We start from the raw sequence: 19,638 nt of genomic DNA, 5'->3' as shown, positions 1-19,638 counted from the left end.
TAGTATTTTTGTCTTGTTTTCAGTAAAAATATCTAAAAATTCTTAAATCAAGATGTATTTTCTTGATGAGCAAAATGACCTAGGAAAATAAGTCTAGTTTTCAGACAAAAAAATATACAAATGTAAGCGATTTTGTGCTTAAAACAAGTAAAAAAAATTGGCAATGAAATAAGAAATGTTTCTTGAATTAAGTGTTTATGAAAAAGTAAACTTATTTCAAGAAAATATTTCTTATTCCATTGCCAGATTTGTTTTGCTTGTTTTAAGCACAAATGCGCTTAAATTTTATTTTTTTTTGTCTAAAAACTAGACTTATTTTCCTAGGTCATTTTGCATATCAAGAAAATAAACCTTAATTTAAGAAAGATATTTAATTTAGATATTTTTACTGAAAACAAAAATTTAACAAAGAAAATGATAACAGAATTTTCATTTTTGGGTGAACTATCCCTTTAAGACTAAATTTGGAATAAAATAAAAGCATACACTTTACTGCATAGTATATGAATCGCTTTTCCAATAGAGTCACCAATCTTCAGAGTTTGGTTTCAATCTTGATCAAACCCATCTGAATAAGCTTATCTTTAATATTAGCCTACTTGATTATTATAGGCATTTGTGTAAAAGTGAGGATTAGAACAAAACTGCAGAATGGTGGCCATCCACAAGCAGTTTTAAACAGTCTTGCAGTATGCAATAATAAACATTGCGAATAGTAATGTAGTATGCAACATTCCCATCACCTGACCTCATTATGTGGCGTGCTTAATAAAGCAAGCAGCATCCAGTTATCATGATGTCAGCAAATTTGTGTGTGTTTTTGCACATACAGATACTTAAGCACGACACTCCCTGCAAATGTCACACGACTGGAAACTCCAGCCTCCTGCAATCTGTTTCCACATTGACCTATTTATTGGTGACGGTGGTGACACTCTTACAAAGTGCAACATTTACCGAATCTGTATGTGGCTTGTTTTTCGGTTAGATGGCTGTAAATAATCTAGAGTCAGGATCGCCATGCTGTGTCCTTTCTGTTGAGTATGTTACTGAGATAAATATGTAAATTTAAAAGAAATACTACTAATAATGTTGATGATAAGAATCTCACAACCAAAAGCTTTGAATTAGTATTTGTATCTTTCCTTCATCTCTGCTTTACATCTGTTCGTTGGATGTGCTGTCACTTTGTGGCCAGATCATGATCAGCTGTGTCAATCAGATGTGTAATTTAACTTCATTGACACACACAAAAACACCATCCTCTGCATTTCACCATATTGTAAAATCGAACGGGTCGAATCGGCAATCGCATTTGTCTCATTGATGAGAACATATGGGTTATTTCAGAGCTCTGTATCCTTTAGTTATGACTGTTACATTTTTTGTGTTCATGCGGTAAATGAATATCTTAAATGTTTTAGCAATCTCTTTAGCCATTTGTAGTGACAAATTGGCTGTGAAACCCCTAACACCTTCAGGCGGAGCATCTAATACATTGATTACTTAAGCTTGGGTAGCTGAAATACAAATACAAACAAACTTCTGGACTTAAACATAATTCAGTCCTTCAGTGTATAACAGAAACAGCTTCAGTATGACAAACTATGTATCTTGTATCTTTAAAAATGACAACTTGTAAAAAAAGAACAAAAAAATCTCACTGCCTTGTCATGGATTTGGTCTTATGAATAAAATACTATATGCTTGATGTCACCAAAGTGTTGCTGTTTGTTTGTTATAGGTGCACTCTATCGAAAATGCCGGGTTATTTTCAACCCAGTGTTGGGTCAAAAAAGGACAAACCCAACGGATGGGTTAAATTATTACATGCTACATTTTTTACAACGTTGTTTTAACTTTATGCTACATTTTTTACAACATTGTTTTAACTTTATGCTACATTTTTACAACGTTGTTTTAACTTTATGCTCCATTTTTTACAACGTTGTTTTAACTTTATGCTACATTTTTACAACGTTGTTTTTACTTTATGCTACATTTTTTACAACGTTGTTTTAACTTTATGCTACATTTTTTACAGCGTTGTTTTAACTTTATGCTACATTTTTTACAACGTTGTTTTAACTTTATGCTACATTTTTTTACAACGTTGTATGAACTTTGTGCTACATTTTTTACAGCGTTGTTTTAACTTTATGCTACATTTTTACAACGTTGTTTTAACTTTATGCTACATTTTTACAACGTTGTTTAAACTTTATGCTACATTTTTTACAACGTTGTTTTAACTTTATGCTACATTTTTTACAATGTTGTTTTAACTTTATGCTACATTTTTTACAACGTTGTTTTAACTTTATGCTACATATTTTACAACGTTGTTTTAACTTTATGCTACATATTTTACAACGTTGTTTTAACTTTATGCTACATTTTTTACAATGTTGTTTTAACTTTATGCTAAATTTTTTACAATGTTGTTTTAACTTTATGCTAAATTTTTTACAACGTTGTTTTAACTTTATGCTACATTTTTTACAACGTTGTTTTAACTTTATGCTACATTTTTTACAGCGTTGTTTTAACTTTATGCTACATTTTTTACAGCGTTGTTTTAACTTTATGCTACATTTTTTACAACGTTGTTTTAACTTTATGCTACATTTTTTTACAACGTTGTATGAACTTTGTGCTACATTTTTTACAGCGTTGTTTTAACTTTATGCTACATTTTTACAACGTTGTTTTAACTTTATGCTACATTTTTACAACGTTGTTTTAACTTTATGCTACATTTTTTACAACGTTGTTTTAACTTTATGCTACATTTTTTACAATGTTGTTTTAACTTTATGCTACATTTTTTACAACGTTGTTTTAACTTTATGCTACATATTTTACAACGTTGTTTTAACTTTATGCTAAATTTTTTACAATGTTGTTTTAACTTTATGCTAAATTTTTTACAATGTTGTTTTAACTTTATGCTAAATTTTTTACAACGTTGTTTTAACTTTATGCTACATTTTTTTACAACGTTGTATGAACTTTGTGCTACATTTTTTACAGCGTTGTTTTAACTTCATGCTACATTTTTACAGCGTTGTTTTAACTTTATGCTACATTTTTACAACGTTGTTTTAACTTTATGCTACATTTTTTACAACGTTGTTTTAACTTTATGCTACATTTTTTACAATGTTGTTTTAACTTTATGCTACATTTTTTACAACGTTGTTTTAACTCGCTACATTTTTTACAAAGTTGTTTTAACTTTATGCTACATTTTTTACAACGTTGTTTTAACTTTATGCTACATTTTTTACAACGTTGTTTTAACTTTATGCTACATTTTTTACAACGTTGTTTTAACTTTATGCTACATTTTTTACAACGTGGTTTTAACTTTATGCTACATTTTTACAATGTTGTTTTAACTATATGCTACATTTTTACAGAGTTGTTTTAACTTTATTTTGTTTTACATTTTTTACAGTGAATAGGGGGAACAGTAGGTTCTGTAAAACAAGGTACATGTATGAATACAGACTTATAAAAAACTCTTTATTTCAGAAAATCTATGTAGATTTACAGAAAATGAATCCTAAAATACTGTAGAATAGAGGGTATGAATGTGATGTCACGTTTGGCGAAAATGACTATGGTTACGCCCACTGAGTGGCAAAAGACAGAGCGGCAGAATTTGTGTACAGTGTGAAATCAGCGAAAACACAGGGAACACGTGTCTAAATAGGAAAAAGCTGTTGTGCAATAGACTGTACTTACAGATTAAACAAGAATTCTGAGCTATCGTTTTACACACTGGCAAAAACACTGAAAGGAGAAGTAAATGGATTGTCCATGCCAACGTCCACTGACCACAGGTAGTTTGACAAGTTATATATTATACTTATTATACTGTTATACTGACATTTTCGCGGCCGCCGCTATACCAGCCAGCCATTTTGCTAAATGTTTTGCCACTCAAGAGGGCGAGCTCCGGCGTGGTCACGTGGAAAAGTGACGTCAATGCATACCCTCTATAAAAACAGGAAGGAAGGAAAACATTCATAACGTTCTGGCAATTTGCTTTACACAATGGCCTACCTAACCTTGATCTACTAAAAGGGATAGTTCACCCAAAATTAAAATTGTTCAAATAATTTATTCAGCCTCATTTTGTTTAAACCTTTATGAGTTACTTAAAGGTGCACTGTGTAGATTTTTAGCGGCATCTAGTGGTGAGATTAATGGCTCAATCCACAGCTCACCCTGCCCTTTTCGCAACGCATAGAGAAGCTATGTTGTCGTCTGAGAGAAAACGCGCTCTGTATAGCAGTTTGTCCTATAAGGGCTACTGTAGAAACATGGCAGTGCAAAATGGCAACTTCCATTACCGCAGTGTATGTATATAAAGACGTCTCATTAATAAAAACATAACTGTTCATTTTGTAAGTTCTGATAACTGCACAGCCACTGATAATACCACTGATAATATAGTAATGTATATTGCATTGCATATTTGTCAAGTGATCCTTCTAAAAGTTACACAGTGCACCTTTAATTCTGTTGAACACGAAAGTTACAGTATTTTGTTAAATGATGGCACCCACTGACTTCATAGTATTTTTCCCTACTATAGAAGTCAGTGGTTGCTGTCAACTGTGCAATTATCCTTTATCAAAACATCTTCTCTTAAGTTCAGTAAGAAACCCATACAGGTTTAGAGGGTCAGTAAATTACCAAATATTCATTTTTGGTTGAACTATCCTCCTGATCTTCTATAATAATGTATGAGAGGATACACTAACATTCCCTTTCTCCTGTTAAATCAGCAAGGTCACATTTTTACATTTTGTGTAAAGAAAATGAGAGTTTTAGGGCCATTAAGATTACACCATTTCCATAACAATTACAAGTACATTTGGATTACTGCAATGCATCCGCTGTACACTTTTTAATTCCAGTTATTCTTAAAGGCAATTCTTAGTACAGTAAAAGTTTGCAAGTCAGCATAAATAAAAAAAATAATAAATAAACCCTTCTCTCTTTTTATGTTGGAGTGAAATTTGTTTTACAGCTTGTGTAACAGCCTGGCCGTTTTTAAACAAACCTTTAACTAAAAAAGCAGACCGTAAAATCTGTAGGGCAGTTTCCTGGACAGGGCATATAAAATGCTTCTCTGAGTTGCATTCATTTAAAAGCACATTGTACTGACATATATTAACATATATCAGTGCTATTGTTTTGTCTCAAGATGTACACCTGCATTGTTTTGTTTTTTAAGGTTTCTTTAAAAACTACTTAAATCACCTAATATCTATGGGGCGTACACACCAATCACAAATTCAACGATTTGCGCGAGTAGATTACATACAAAGTCAATGCAAAGACGCAAATAGATGCAAACTCGCGAGGGTGCGGGGTTGTGCGAATGACGCAAATTGGGTGGCACGATTGCCACAAAAATATGTGCTATTTGCCTTAAACGTGTCTTAGCGCAAGTTGAAAATATTAAAGTCGCCATGAAACGGAAGTAGCGATTGCCTTATTTTCCCCGTGGTGACGTATATCCGAATGAAACGGCTTTTGAGATGAAATAAGGCAGGGCTGGATTTGAATTTGTCCATCGAGATCTGATTGGATGGTTTGAAGTTGGGTCGTGTTCAGGGCCGGGTCTACAGGGGGGCTGGGGGGGGCATTGCCCCCCCAGATTTTCCTTGTGCCCCCCAAAAAATGTCCAGCCAACCTTAAAATAACGGAGTCTCTTTACACAAAAAACGTCTTCTTTAGGCAAGCGCTAGCGTTTACAGCTCCCGCCCACTAACGTCTGATTAGCTTATTCAAACATTGGGTGTCTTTTCAGCAGTATTTAAGTCACAGGAAAAGTACTACTGTTCTCTATGACGGTAACTAAAAAAAACGCATCTTTAAAATATATATCAAAAACAATGCAATTTAGTATTACATAAACGTAATAACCCAACACATATTAAATTAAAACTTTTTTTATAGTAAAACATGCCCAAAATAGCCCCTTATCCTTTCTTAGACTCACCTCATTATTTATTCATGCAAATACAACAGCCAATGGCAAGTCTCCAGCAGCATTTAATGTGTTTGTTTTAGACGTAGTTCTGTTTATTAAAATTAGAATATGCAGTTTGGTTGTGGCATACTATATAGTAGATATAAATGATATAAGATGGTTATACAGTAAATATACAGTATTGTAACAGCTGAGCATTGCGTGCAGTGCAGTTTTAAAATCAAATTTTAGCGGTTTTGTCATCGTCATTCATCAGATCATTCAGCTCGCGTTTGAGAAAAACTTCACACGCAAAAATCTACAGACTTTTAAGTTCAAGAGGAGCTTTCACTCCGCAAGGTCATCGTAAGGTAAAACGTTGTATTTTATAATGTTGCGTTGTATTATAATATCTAATTTGCTGTGTTATAAACAAAGCAGTGTGATTTATCTTTGCTCTCGTCGCAAATCACACTTACAGTATTTTAGGGCTTGTGCTTTTGTCTGGTGCTGTTATAGGCAAACAGGATAACCTTTGACGAATTTGTCATGCATGTCAAATTGCTTACATGATGCAACAATATATTATTTAAAGCATTGTGCTTTGTTGTGATATTTGAGGTTGCTGCAGCAGCAATGATAGGGTCAGGAATTAATGACAATACAGCTTATCACATTGAAAATACATTATTTTACATGAAGAAAATGTTTGAGAAGTGGAAATAAAGTTCCTAACAAGTGTTTATTTAGAATAAAGGCATATGTTGGGTAGGGTAGGTATAAGAATGGCTTTAATTTATCTATAAGTAAAATAATAGATTAAATGCAGTGTAAACATTAATAAAATATAGCTATATGTACAGCTTTATATTTATATCACCTGCTTGCCTGATTTTATTAACTGTGACTAAATGTGTCAAACTAGTGTAATCATTATAACATTATAAATCATTAATCTAATTGCATCTACTTTTAAAATGTGAACGTGCAAAATGACATATAAATTGCCTTTTATTATAAGACATGCAAAGTAATATTGGATTGAAACATCCATAATTTTAGTGTATGAATCATTTTAGTCGAGAAATGGCTGCCCACCCAAAAATCCTGACTGCCCCCCCAGTCCAGCAAGCCTATTACCGGGCCTGGTCGTGTTGCTAATTGCTAATCGTTGCAATCTTCTCCCGGACCCCGCCCACCTGCCATACTTATGACCGGAAGTGAAGAGGGATCGTTTTGAGGAGGGGAGGAGATTTGCATTTTTGATTAAAGATTATGAGCACACACAAATTTTATAAAAATAATGAAGCTCACAGATAAGTCATTTGTTAATAATACCACAATACAAAAAAAATATATAGTTTTCCATTTCAATTTCATTGCGACTTTAAACTCAAGCGAAAAATTAGCATGACACAAAGTTAAATCCCACAAGTAATCTAGAGCAAGGAATGCTATGCATCACGTTTGGTGCGTATTCAGCATAAGGCCTAGTCTAATCTAATTGGGGTGTACACACCAAGCGCGAATTCAACGATTTCTGCAAGTAGATTACATACAAAGTCGATGCAAAGACGCAAATAGATGCGAACTCGCAAGGGGGAATGCGAAAGATGCAAATTGGGCGGCGCGATTGCCACGAAAACACGCTATTCGCCTCAAACGCATCCTTGCACAAGTTTGCATGACATTAAGTTAAATCCTATGAGTAATCTTTGGGGCGTACACACCAAACACAAAGAAAACAATTTGTGCGTGTAGATTACATACAAAGTCAATCCAAATACGCAAATAGGCACAAACTTGTGCTCGGCGATGTTAATGACGCAAATTGGGGGTGCTATTGCTGCGAAAATGTGTGCTATTCACTTCAAACGCGTTAAAAATATTCAACTGAAGCGAAAAATTCAAATTTGTATTTGGTGTGTATGCAGCATTAACCCTTTCCAGGAAACCACCCCATTGGGTACATATAAAAGTATAGTCTAGGGTCAACAAGCAGCAAGTTCAAAACATAGTCTAAAAGCCATTTTCCCTTGTGTAATAGTATGTACTGGCAATACTTGGCAGTCTGCCTCATCACAGCTCAGAAGTGCAGTGACAGCACTTGGGTTTAGGGGAGCATTCGGGTGAACAGCAGGGCTCTAGCGCGGGATCGCCCCCTTTTCCAATCTCACTCTCTCCAAACACCATAGAAGCTTCAAACTGCACCCTCAAATCATTGATCTTCTGGAGCACAGGATCCCAGTCTGAACCATTGAGGTTGTAGTTTTCTGAGGGGTCTGCCTCCAGGTCAAATAGTAAAGGGGGGTCATGATACTTTAGGGCTAATAAGGAACAGTCCTGGTCTGGAGTGGTCATACTGTGAGATGCACCTGAATTACGTGAATGAAAGGAACCAAACGACATAATGAAAAGAATGTATTAGAAAAAGGTAATGGTTATATAAAGAGCCTAAAGAAGGAACTGCATACCTTGCGTATAGAAATGGGCTTTGTATTTTCCCCATCTCACTGCAAACACACCATACTTCTTGCTTGGACTGGAGGGATAGTAAAACATGGCCTGTCTTTCACTCTGAAATACCAAAGTTGAAAATTTTACATTTAAAAAAGACACTGGTGAACAAAGCCCAACAACTAAAAACACACATTACCCTTTAAACCTAAATTAAAATGAAATCCTAATCTGAAGAAAATTGTGTTTCTTTTAATTTTGTGTATATTTCTTGTTTGTAAGTTAATAAAAGAGACTGAAATAACAACTAAAGGTGGTTGCACATCGGGCGAGAAGCGCAACGCTTCTTCGCATGTAGGACAACTCCCAAGTATCGCACAGCGGACGTGCACATTTAATAGCTCAAGCTTAGTCAGACAGAGTCTACTTCAAGATGCATGTATGTCGGTCAGTGACAAAAACGGTTTTGCAAGATGAGAAATTCATAAATCTTTTTAAAAAACTTGTTTTAAAAGCATGCATCAGGTTTATTTTAATGCACATAGTGTATTTATGTACATTTTATGCAAAAAAAAAAATTACATTTGCACCATTTTTATAAAAGTTAAGACTTAATGGAACTGAAAATGTCAAATGCTGTAACTGCCAACTGCACCAAAGAATGAGAAATATAAAATATTTTATCCACCTTGATGGCATTTAAGCCTAATCATCAACAAAAATAATAATAATAATAATAATATTAAAATATAATTGTATTAGTTATTTCTAAATGTACATTTTAATGCGTTTTTTTATATATTTGTCCGGACATATGCTGAAAACAGCTCTGTTTGACAAATGATGTAAAAATGTAAAAAATTATATTTCACTAAACTAGATGATTATATTTTATTCCACATTTTTAATGAATATATTTATATTTTTATTCAAAAAATACTAGTTACACCAATTGACACAGACCTGACCTGTTACACCACATTGACATTTTTGCAATTATCCCTCAAATATTCTTTCAAAATGAAATAAAACTAGAAATTTTAGACTTGGTCCTCAAAAAAGAGAATGTATGCAAGTAATCTGCAAATTTATTTAGAAATTCTACCCTTTACATTTAATTGAACCATACGGACACAAAATAATTAACGTCACGTCATTGATCAAAACCTACATGTGTCATCGCTCTGAATCTGATCTCTATCAAAAGTCCTTTACAAAAACACAATTATCTCAGCTTTTTGCTCAAAATTTTGTATTTTTTTCAGAAGCTACCCATATTTGAGAGGTGATAAAAAGAGAACCCATAAAGATAGGATGAAATTGATTTTTTGTTTGAAAGTAGAGGGCCTGTTCTTTCATTTGATATATTGAATGTTTATATATTTAAAGAAGAACATTTTCTGGAAGGAATTAAACTTTTGGAAAAATAATAAAAAATGCTGCCGCTGGCTTTAAAAATAAAAACACTAGCAGGGAAAGACTTAATGTTTTTCATAATGTTGTGTCCTACCGGTCCGAGACTGAACAGGATATTTGTCATTTCCACTCCATCCAGCTGCACATCAGGTAATGAAGCCCCAGCCAATTTGGCAAAGGTGGGCAAGATGTCTAAAGAACTGGATAGGGCATGAGTGACACCTGTGAACAAACACATCAGACCTCATTCATGAGCTGTGAGTACACACAAACCGTATTGATACTAACAATTATAAAACACGTATAACAGCTGCCTTTTAAAAACATGCAATGTGTTAAGATGCAGAGTAACATCACTATCATCATTTCAATTTTTAGATAATTTCAAAAACGATAGATCGATCTAGGATAAATTCTGCATGGGAGGGGCAATTTGGTATCTCCAATTCACCTAACTTGCATGTTTTGGGCCTGTGGGAGGAAACCGGAGCACCCGGAGTACCCACTGAGCCACTTTGGCTTCATGCTCTCACCTATATGTTATATAAAGTTAATGAGACCTTATAGTTTTTAATGACTCAATAGGTTGTTAATGTTCTCTTAGCACCTGGTTTGATGAAACCAGGCCAATATGCAATGGCTGGTTCTCTCATTCCTCCTTCGTAAGTTGTGCCTTTGCCACATTTCATCAGTCCTGCGTTTCCACCACGAGACCTCCGCATCAGCTCGGGCCTAGTAGCACAAAGAAACTTAGAAGCCGAGAAACAGTCACAGTAGAAAGGACGTTTATGTCACACTTACCCATTGTCAGCGGTGAAGAAGACGAGTGTATTGTTAATCACACCTGTTTTAACCAAAGTTTGCAGAATCTTTCCCACGGTGCCATCAAACTCCATCACAGCATCACCGAACGGCCCTCGAAGAGACTTGCCTGCATACTCTTCACCTGCATACTGAGGGTAGTGTGTATGCTAAAGAGATGGAGAGGACATAGAAAAGGGTAAGATAATACTGTAAATCATAGGTTTGTATATATGGCATACACATAATATGTTTTTTAGATAATAATAGTATGTATACTTTGCTTATTATGCAAACTGAAAATGTGCCAAAATGTGTAGTATATAACCAATTTAATTAAATTTATGCAAAGTATTAAGGCATACGATAAAATTGCAAGCTCATCATAGTTATGTACTTACATGTGAAGGGTAATAAAGAAAGAAGGGTTGCTTATTATGGACAGCATCATGTATGAACTGAGAGGCAAAGTTGATGTAGGTCTTCTCAAGTGTCAGGAAATCTGCCGGCTGCTGCTTTATAGTCTCATTAAAGTAAAGAGGCACAGTCACCACACCCACATCACAACGCCCAAAGCATTTTATATCTGGAGGGAAGCAGGTGAGATTCTCGCATGGACCCTTTGATGGAGAAAAAATGTAACTGTTGGTATATACACTGTGTCATGGGAAAAGAGAAAAGCAAAAGCAAACATTGTTTGTATTGTTAGTGTAGAAGTCATTCATAATTACTTGGTCGTGAGAGTATGGGATACCAAGATAATTGTCAAAGCCCTGTCGGGTGGGCAGGTAAGTGCCGTTCAGCCCAACACCCAGATGCCATTTTCCTATTATGGCTGTTGAATAACCCTCAGACTTCAGCACTTCTGCGATGGTGGTCTCGTTGAGAGGGAGACCCCCTTTCGATCCTGGATACAGCACACCCGGATAGATCCCGGATCGAGTCTGATACCGACCCGTTAACAGAGCTGCCCTAAACAGAATGAACATCGGACACGTTTGGCATAGCAACAAGCACGTGACTGTGACATTCCAAACATTAAAATAGTATACATGCTCAGTGTTGGGTGTAACTAGTGACTAAGTTATTAGTTACTGTCATTTAATTACTTTTTCCTTAAAGTAAGGGATTAATCTTATTTTTCCAGTAATTTAATTAAAGTTATTTCTGATGTAATTAAACTAAATACAAAAATTAAAGTCTAACATTAAACTGCATGTTTTTTATGTATCATCATCACTGCAAATACTTTGATGAGTTAATAGTGACACACAGTGTAGTTTCCAATTCTCACTATTAACTGGTTGGTTGGTTATTAGCATTAATATTACTAAGATATTGGCTGTTTATTCATAATTAAAATTCTGCCTGATTCTGCAAAACCTTATTCTACATCTTTAATTCTACCCAAATCCTACACAACTACTTTACTAAATATTAATAAGCAGTAATTAGGACTAGGCCTATTGAGGCAAAACTAGTTAATAGTTAATTAATAGCAAAAAATTGGACCTTAAAAAGTGTGACTATAATAATTTTATATGATTTAAGCTGTTTTTCTCTTTGTATTACAAAATAGGATCTTAAAAAGTAATAAAGTAGGCTAATTAAATACTTTTTGGGGAGAGTAATTTGTACAGTAATCTGATTACATGATTGAAAATGTCATTAGTAACTAGTAATTAATTACTTTTTTGAGTAACTTACCCAACACTGTACATACTATACATTATTTGTAAAGTATACAATACATACTGCACTGCATTCCTGTTAACGTGTATTGTGGCGCCATCTTCTGAACCATTAACTAAATGATCAATTACGTAAACTACTGATTAGATAAGAAAATAATACTTCAACAAATCAAGAGATATTTTTATTAATGCAGAAAAATCTGATGATAATAATAATAATAACCTTATAATAATAATAGACTGCTAAATACAATTATGATTGTACAGTATATGATAGATTATTGATTATGTTTAGATATATTGGTCATTGAACAAATGGGTTTGATTTTACCTGGAGGGGCTGCACACGGGACTCGTGACGTAGAAGTCGGTAAAGCGTAGCCCGTTTGCCGCGAGCTGGTCCAGATTCGGCGTCGGAGAGCTCGGGTGCCCAAAGCATCCCAGGTCACCGTAACCCAAATCATCAGCGAACAGAAGCACGAAATTCGGCGGAGGCGCACGAACACATTTAGCTGCGATCAAAGCAAAAATTACGACTGTCTGAACCGAATCCATGATCTGCTAAAGAGCTACACACCGTTAAATAGTTTCAAACCGCAGCATGACGAATCCGAATCGGTTCTGTCCTAGTTCTAAAACGCGTGATGTGAGTTTCACGTTTCGAAGATATTGCCTTATAAATAAAGCTGTCATTTAACCCGAATCTTTGTTGTTTCCGCGTGGCTCACATGATCACAGTCATGTGATGCAGCCTGAGGGGATATGTAGTTTTTTTCTAAAATAACTGTAGTCCATTATTATAACGAGTTTGGATTATAATAAAAATGTCTTTTTAATTAAAGAATGTGCTGTCACAGGTTTTTAAGTAACAAATAATCACTTTATGTAAACAAAAGCATTTTCCAGAGCAAACAACAAACTGTTTAGAAAAATACAATGGAATCAAAACGTCCACTGCTTTATACATTTTGTTTGTATTATAAATTAAATAATTGGCATAACCTCGTAAGTCATTAACATTTGTCTGAAACGTAGAATTTCAGAAAACTGTTAACCAAGTGACTTGTTTTGTCTTAAAGTCATAGTTCACCCAAACATGAAAATTCTGTGATTATTTAAGTACTCACCCTTAAGTTGTTACAAACCTGTATCAATTTCTTTGTTTTGCTGAACACAAAGGAAGATCGTTTGGTTTTAAACAACATGAGGGTCAGTAAATAATGCCAGAATGAAATGTTTGGGTGTTCTATCCCTTTAAGTTATTAAAACGGCAGTATACAAACTTTATGTATTCAGTTATATTTGGGCTTATTTCTTTGCAGGTAACTATTATTGTTTGTTTATCAGAAGAGGTTTTACGCTTAATTGGCATCACACAACACCACTGTGCAAAATGTAGAAGTCACCAGCCGTGACGGTGCAATTTCAGCTTTTCACCACTGCGGGTCGCTGTTTTACAAGAGGTGGAAGCCTGCAGCGCAATGGAGCTGTAGTGAGTGATTAAGTTCAATCATTAATATCTCATTAAAAACAGTGAGAGCATTGCTGCAGTCCACCGTTGTCCTTTACGTCGTCCTTTCTCAAGCTTGGCTTGAGATACAACGTGACAATCAGTCAATGAACTGAATGAAGGTGAGATAGATTGCTCCGCTGGCTGGAGGAGATAGACGTCAGAGGCGATTTTTGGAAATCTAACACGCTGTGCATTTGAATCGCACTACGTTAACACGGTTCACACACAGCAGAGAAAAATGCTTCAACTTAAGGTATCTGCTAATGGGTTTTAAACATTACAACATCAATGCAAACAAATTATGCGATGTAAACATGTGTGAGCTTGTGTGATAATGCACATTCAGCCGGTTGTTATCGCAAAATTAATCACGACCCTCTCAAATGACCTTGTCAGGTTTTTTTTAAGGTAGCCGACTGGATGAACAATACACACAACACGACTAAATAATCGGACAAGAAATATTGATATGAAATATATTTGTTTAGGTTATGTAACAAAGCAAGCAGGCAGCGAAATTATACATTAAACAAATAAGTAGCACCGGTCAAGAGGAATGGCAGTTTATGTTGTCAATTTTAGCTTTGGTTTGGGGATAACAGACATCAGCATGACTGACCAATCATAATTAAGTATTCCACAGGTATTAATGTGAAACATTGGCTGCTTCCCAGCTGACCTCGGCGGCATGAAGGAAGCTTCGGGAAACAGATTCGGACAGCCTTTAGAGGCAGCGTAACTGAATTCTGTTTAAAATATAAACGGAGAGCTCCTTATGATAACTAATCGCATATTTGAAACCACAACACACATTTCTTGCTAGAATGCAAATAAAAGGTATAAAAAATTAAAATATAACTTAATTTACACTAAATTTGTGCTCCAGTCACTTTACTGGCAGCCATTTTATTTTTTCGAACTAGACCAGGCTCGACCAATCACATGCACCCCATGCATAGAATTGTGGGACGACACGATGAAAGTATCAAAGGAGACAGGAAGTTAGCCAAACATTGAATTTGGACTTGCCCTGATGCCTTCATGCCTTCGAATGATGCCTCCGAAAGCAGCATTTTAGAGATTTCTGTTGCTATTCACAGTCGACCAGGGACTTTTTTAAGTGGAAGGAAGGCTTTTAGTGATCTGTTCATGAAAGTTGCATTTATAACTGATTTATTAGCTTTAATATTTGTATTGTGAGGTAATCGTTTTATAAAAACAATAAGGTACTAGAGACTGTGCTGTTTCGTAAAATAAGTCATGGCCAACATGATCTCACAAAGTTCCGTGGGATAGTCGCTGAATTTTTTGCTAATTTTTCCGTGGCATTCTCACGGATCTCCGCATATTTCTCACGGAGAATGCCACGGAAAAGAAAGTCCGTGGCAGGACCACGGAAATATGCTGAGATCCGTGAGAATGCCACGGAAAAATGAGCAAAAAATTCGTGAGATCAGGTTGTCATGGCTGAACGGCATCGTTAGGCACAACGCAAAGCTTTATTTACCATGGCAGGCATCACAGCAGGAAAACACCACTGTTTTTCACAATTTTACTATGTTCTTACCTCAACTTAGACAAATTAATACATACCTATCTTTTTTCAATGTATGCACTTAATCTTTGTACAGGGTGTCGTTAATGTGTTAGCATTTAGCCTAGCCCCATTCATTCATTAGGATCCAAACAGAGATGAATTTAGAAGCCACCAAACACTTCCATGTTTTCCCCATTTAAAGACCGTTACACGAGTAGTTACATAAGTAAGTATGGTGCCATAAAATAAAACTGCGATATTTTAAAAAGTCAGGAGTGATGATGTTAATGCGCGCCGAGGTTGAAGTGCTGCAAACTAAGTGCTCTTCCGCCGTACAATATAGTTCTCATTTTTTCTCCATTTAAAAAATCCTCACGTTTTATTTTGTGCTATCATACTTAATCGTCTAACTACTCATGTAACAGTCATTAAATAGGGAAAACATAGTGTTTGGTGGTGCAGAGCTTTTAAATTCATCCCTGTTTGGATCCTAAGGAATGAATGGGGCTAGGCTAAATGCTAACACATTCACAACACCCTGTACAAAGATTAAGTGCATGCATTGAAAAAGGATGGGTATGTATTAATTAATCTAAGTTGAGGTAAGAACATAGTAAAATATTGAAAAACGGTGGTGTTTTCCTTTAACTCACTGTTCATTTGTTTCTAGCCATGGTCGCTTTGTTCACGCAGCAGCAAACTGACCACAAAACAGTCTACATGTTTTTTAGTAATTTTACAAAGGCATTTATGTATGTGTGATAGGATGTACAGTGTGCATTATAACTGAGGCATTTGCTCAGTTTTGTTGTACTCTACTGGCTATATGCACACTGATAGATTGTTTTGATTTACCATTCACTTTCAGATGCCCCTCCAGAGGTGACCTACATTCAGTTTAAGCGCAAGTGTGTGTGTTGTAAGAGTAATGGATGGAGGTAAAGAGAAAATAAAATGGAGAACGAGGAAGAGAAGATGAAATGGTGAGCATAAAATATCTCTCTCATGCCCTTCGGTAAACTTTCTTTTTTGACATATTCTCCATCATCTCAAGAACCACCCTCTTTGTAACCACACCCTGTTCACGACATTTCCCATTTATTTATCATGTTTCAAAAAGACAATTATGTTTGCCCTACTGACCGGCGGCCATGTTAGATTGTTTAACTGAGTTTGGCTGTGTTCCTGCTGGCGGAGGATGAAGAAGAGCACGCCCTTACATCGCACCCGCATCGCCACTGATACATTTGGCACGCCGCAATGTTAAATCTTGGCCGTGGCACGGAGTCAGCTTGAGCACCTGAGGGGTAGAATGCCCGGCTTATCGTATTATTTAGCCAAACTTTGGCCACTTGGCACGCCGATGTTTGATCTCAGATATCGTTTTAGTGGGTTTGTTTAACTAATTGTGAGCAGACAATCCGACTTTACCAATTTGTTTTAAGTAGTTAGAAAAAAGCTGCAAAAACTTATTTTAGATTTCAGCAGTGCAGAAAGTAAAGATTTAGCAAAGATCAAAGATCAGATGATGCCTATTTTCCTTAATGAGTTCAACGTTTGGTGCTTCAAGATCTATTGGGATTATTTGCATGATTTAAACTGACAGCGCTTTTGAGAATTTCCTGCGGGCAGATGCTCATTAAAGTCTATTGCACTTTGAATCTTTTAATTGCCCAACCCCGCCAATTTATACAGAAACAATTCATTTTAACAACCCCACTGACCCTTTCCGGTCTCTAACATCTGATGCCTGTTTCACACCTTACTTTGAGTAATGCCACACCAGTATTTAATTGGTGTCACTACAAATTTTCTTTTCTATTGTTTATCTTTTGATATTCTTAATATTCCTGCTATCTCTCTGATGGATTTGTTGTGTTTTTGAAACCTACCTTGTGTCTGTATCACTTGTATGGAGATCTCCATACAGCTTCCATATGCAAATGTCACACTTCAATCAACTCCAGACCTTTAACATGCTTTATTTATGAGGAGATTATTAAAAAAATAGACAATAAATGTCCATAAAACAGCTTTTAAGTCAACTGTCCCATTACTTTTGGTCCCTTTAAAAGGGGGAGCTAAATCCTTGTGTGCACTTTAAGCCAATATACTAGAGGAAAGACAGGTAAATCCTCTCCATGGTGTTTCGCCTGAGGCTAAATGCTTATTAACAAGCGAGTTCCCTTCTTTTGTTTTATTTTGACCTTCAGTTTTGTTTGATTTCTGCGTTTTCCTTTGTTATCATTTATTCTTTTTGAGATAATGAGAAAATCAAAATGCATGGCACATTTTTTTATCATTTGACTATTAGTAGAACTGGAATTGAAGGACAAAGAAATTCATACTGAAATGAGGTTGTTGTGTAACTGTGTGGCCTATGTTTGTACAATTTTTTTTTACATTTGCAGCGTGGATAAATTTCAAGAAAAATGTAGCTCAGTAGCATCAAATCATTTATCTGGAAAACCTCCATTTCATTTTATTGACATGCTTTCCTAAAAGGCAATGAGCTCTGAAGAAGGATGAACTCAAAGACTTCCAAACATATGATATATTTCCTCAGATGCTAAAGGACTGCGAAAGTTAAAAGATGGAAAAATATTCATTCAAGATGTAATTTAAAGTTGTGTTTGCTAGGTACAGGTAAGCCTGATTATTATCAGTGTCCCTGGACCACAAAACCAGTCATAATCCGCATGGGTATATTTGTATCAAGCCAACAATACATGGTATGGATTAAAAATTATAGATTTTTTTAATGCCAAAAATCATTTGGATAATAAGTAAAGATCATGTTCAACTGAAATATTTTGTAAATTTCATACCATATATATGTACTTTATTTATTATGACTCAACTTGTATACTTAAATGTTCCTATTTTTTTGTATGAATTCAATATTTGGCTTGATGGCTACATCAAATTTTTTGTCAATAGCCCACTTAGAAATCCCCTTACTGATAAAAATGCTGATCCAGGGTCACATTAATGCTTATACTATAGTAAGGAGTGGGGTTTTATGAAACCATCACTTTTCAACACAGTTTGACGTCTTTGTCAGATTTTCGTCTGGCAAACACAAAGTCTCATAGTGTTACATTAAATTGACCCATATTTAGGGACAATCACAGAGATTTAGGCCAATATGCAATCATCCAGAACACCCTACAGTACAGTCTCAAAAAAGTACAAAAGTTGTACCTTTTTGTCACTGGGGCGGTACATTTAAAAAATGTCCTAATATGTACCATTTAGATACATACATGTACCTTTGAGGTACAAAAGTGTACTTTTTGAAAATTGACTGACCCAACTTTTGTACCTTCATGTACTTTTTTCTGATAGTGTAGCAACCACCTTAGCAAACACCTTAGTGACCACATAGGAAAATCCTGGCAACCACCCACAACACCTTAGCATTTTGGCAGTGAGTTTTGAGCAGATGAAATCTATATACTGTATGTAATTTTATTTATGTTGTCAAAATTGGACTGAACTGTCTAATTCTGAGACAAAATCTGGTTTTGAATTACTGATGTTTATTACAGGCTGCCTGCGAGTCCTGACCGATGAAGCCGCATTACAGACTGCTGCTCTAACTGTAGCTCTGCTTCAGCAGGTTAGATTTAATTTTCTAGCTTAACGCTTGATCTTTTATAGATCATGTGAGTTTTGAGTTGTTACATTTAAGTATCAACTCAGATTTAACATGTTTCTGCTACATTAACTTGGAGGAAATTAACACACAAATCAGATAGTTGTTGACATATAGTACACTGTAAGAAAAAATGGTCAGTACCCTTTAAAAAGCTCCTAATAAGTACCATTTAGGTATGGCTATTTGTACAGTATGTTTACCAGTATGTACTGTACCTCTGAGGTACTAAATTGAACTTTTTAGGTGCAAACTTCTGTCATCATTTATTCACCCTCAAGTTGTTCTAGCTAGTATGAGTTTCTTTATTCTGTTTAACAAAAATGACGATATTTAAGCATAGTGAAGGATTCCTTTAAGAAAATCGACCGCTAGGGGAAATGTGTATGATATTACTTTCTTAATAAAATAATGTGTGTGACTAAAAAAAGAGAGGTATTAAATCAAAACATCCACAAATATACAAAATCGAGTTTATCAGTCCATTTAAACATTTATAGTACCCTTTATATGTTTACATTGCAGTATAATTCCTAAAAGTAATCTGTAGATAAACAGGACAGTAGTCCC

At 35.2% G+C, this 19,638-nt stretch overlaps 1 protein-coding gene across 1 annotated transcript; it reads right to left on the bottom strand.

The window, feature by feature from the left end:
• Nucleotides 1–3,521: 3,521 nt before the first annotated feature.
• arsa (arylsulfatase A) lies at nt 3,522–13,081 on the bottom strand. The gene is made up of 8 exons (XM_065283591.2): nt 12,692–13,081; nt 11,398–11,638; nt 11,068–11,286; nt 10,667–10,836; nt 10,473–10,597; nt 9,960–10,087; nt 8,467–8,569; nt 3,522–8,367 (listed from the first exon to the last, which is right to left on the bottom strand). Exons 1-8 carry the CDS (start codon nt 12,913–12,915, stop codon nt 8,072–8,074), a joined length of 1,506 nt encoding a protein of 501 aa, XP_065139663.1. The 5' UTR covers nt 12,916–13,081; the 3' UTR covers nt 3,522–8,071.
• Nucleotides 13,082–19,638: the final 6,557 nt, after the last annotated feature.

This window comes from Paramisgurnus dabryanus, chromosome 9 (assembly GCF_030506205.2).
Source record: "Paramisgurnus dabryanus chromosome 9, PD_genome_1.1, whole genome shotgun sequence".
Taxonomy (NCBI): domain Eukaryota; kingdom Metazoa; phylum Chordata; class Actinopteri; order Cypriniformes; family Cobitidae; genus Paramisgurnus; species Paramisgurnus dabryanus.
Note: the sequence above shows the minus strand (reverse complement) of the source record. Positions and strands in the feature narration are given on the sequence as shown.

Excerpts from the sequence above, each read along its gene's own strand:
- arsa (XM_065283591.2), bottom strand. The coding sequence starts at position 12,915 with ATGGATTCGGTTCAGACAGTCGTAATTTTTGCTTTGATCGCAGCTAAA. Across the intron at positions 10,598-10,666 it reads TTCTTCACCGCTGACAATGG|GCCCGAGCTGATGCGGAGGT; the intron begins GTAAGTGTGACA and ends TTGTGCTACTAG. Across the intron at positions 10,088-10,472 it reads GCCTGGTTTCATCAAACCAG|GTGTCACTCATGCCCTATCC; the intron begins GTGCTAAGAGAA and ends GTTTGTTCACAG.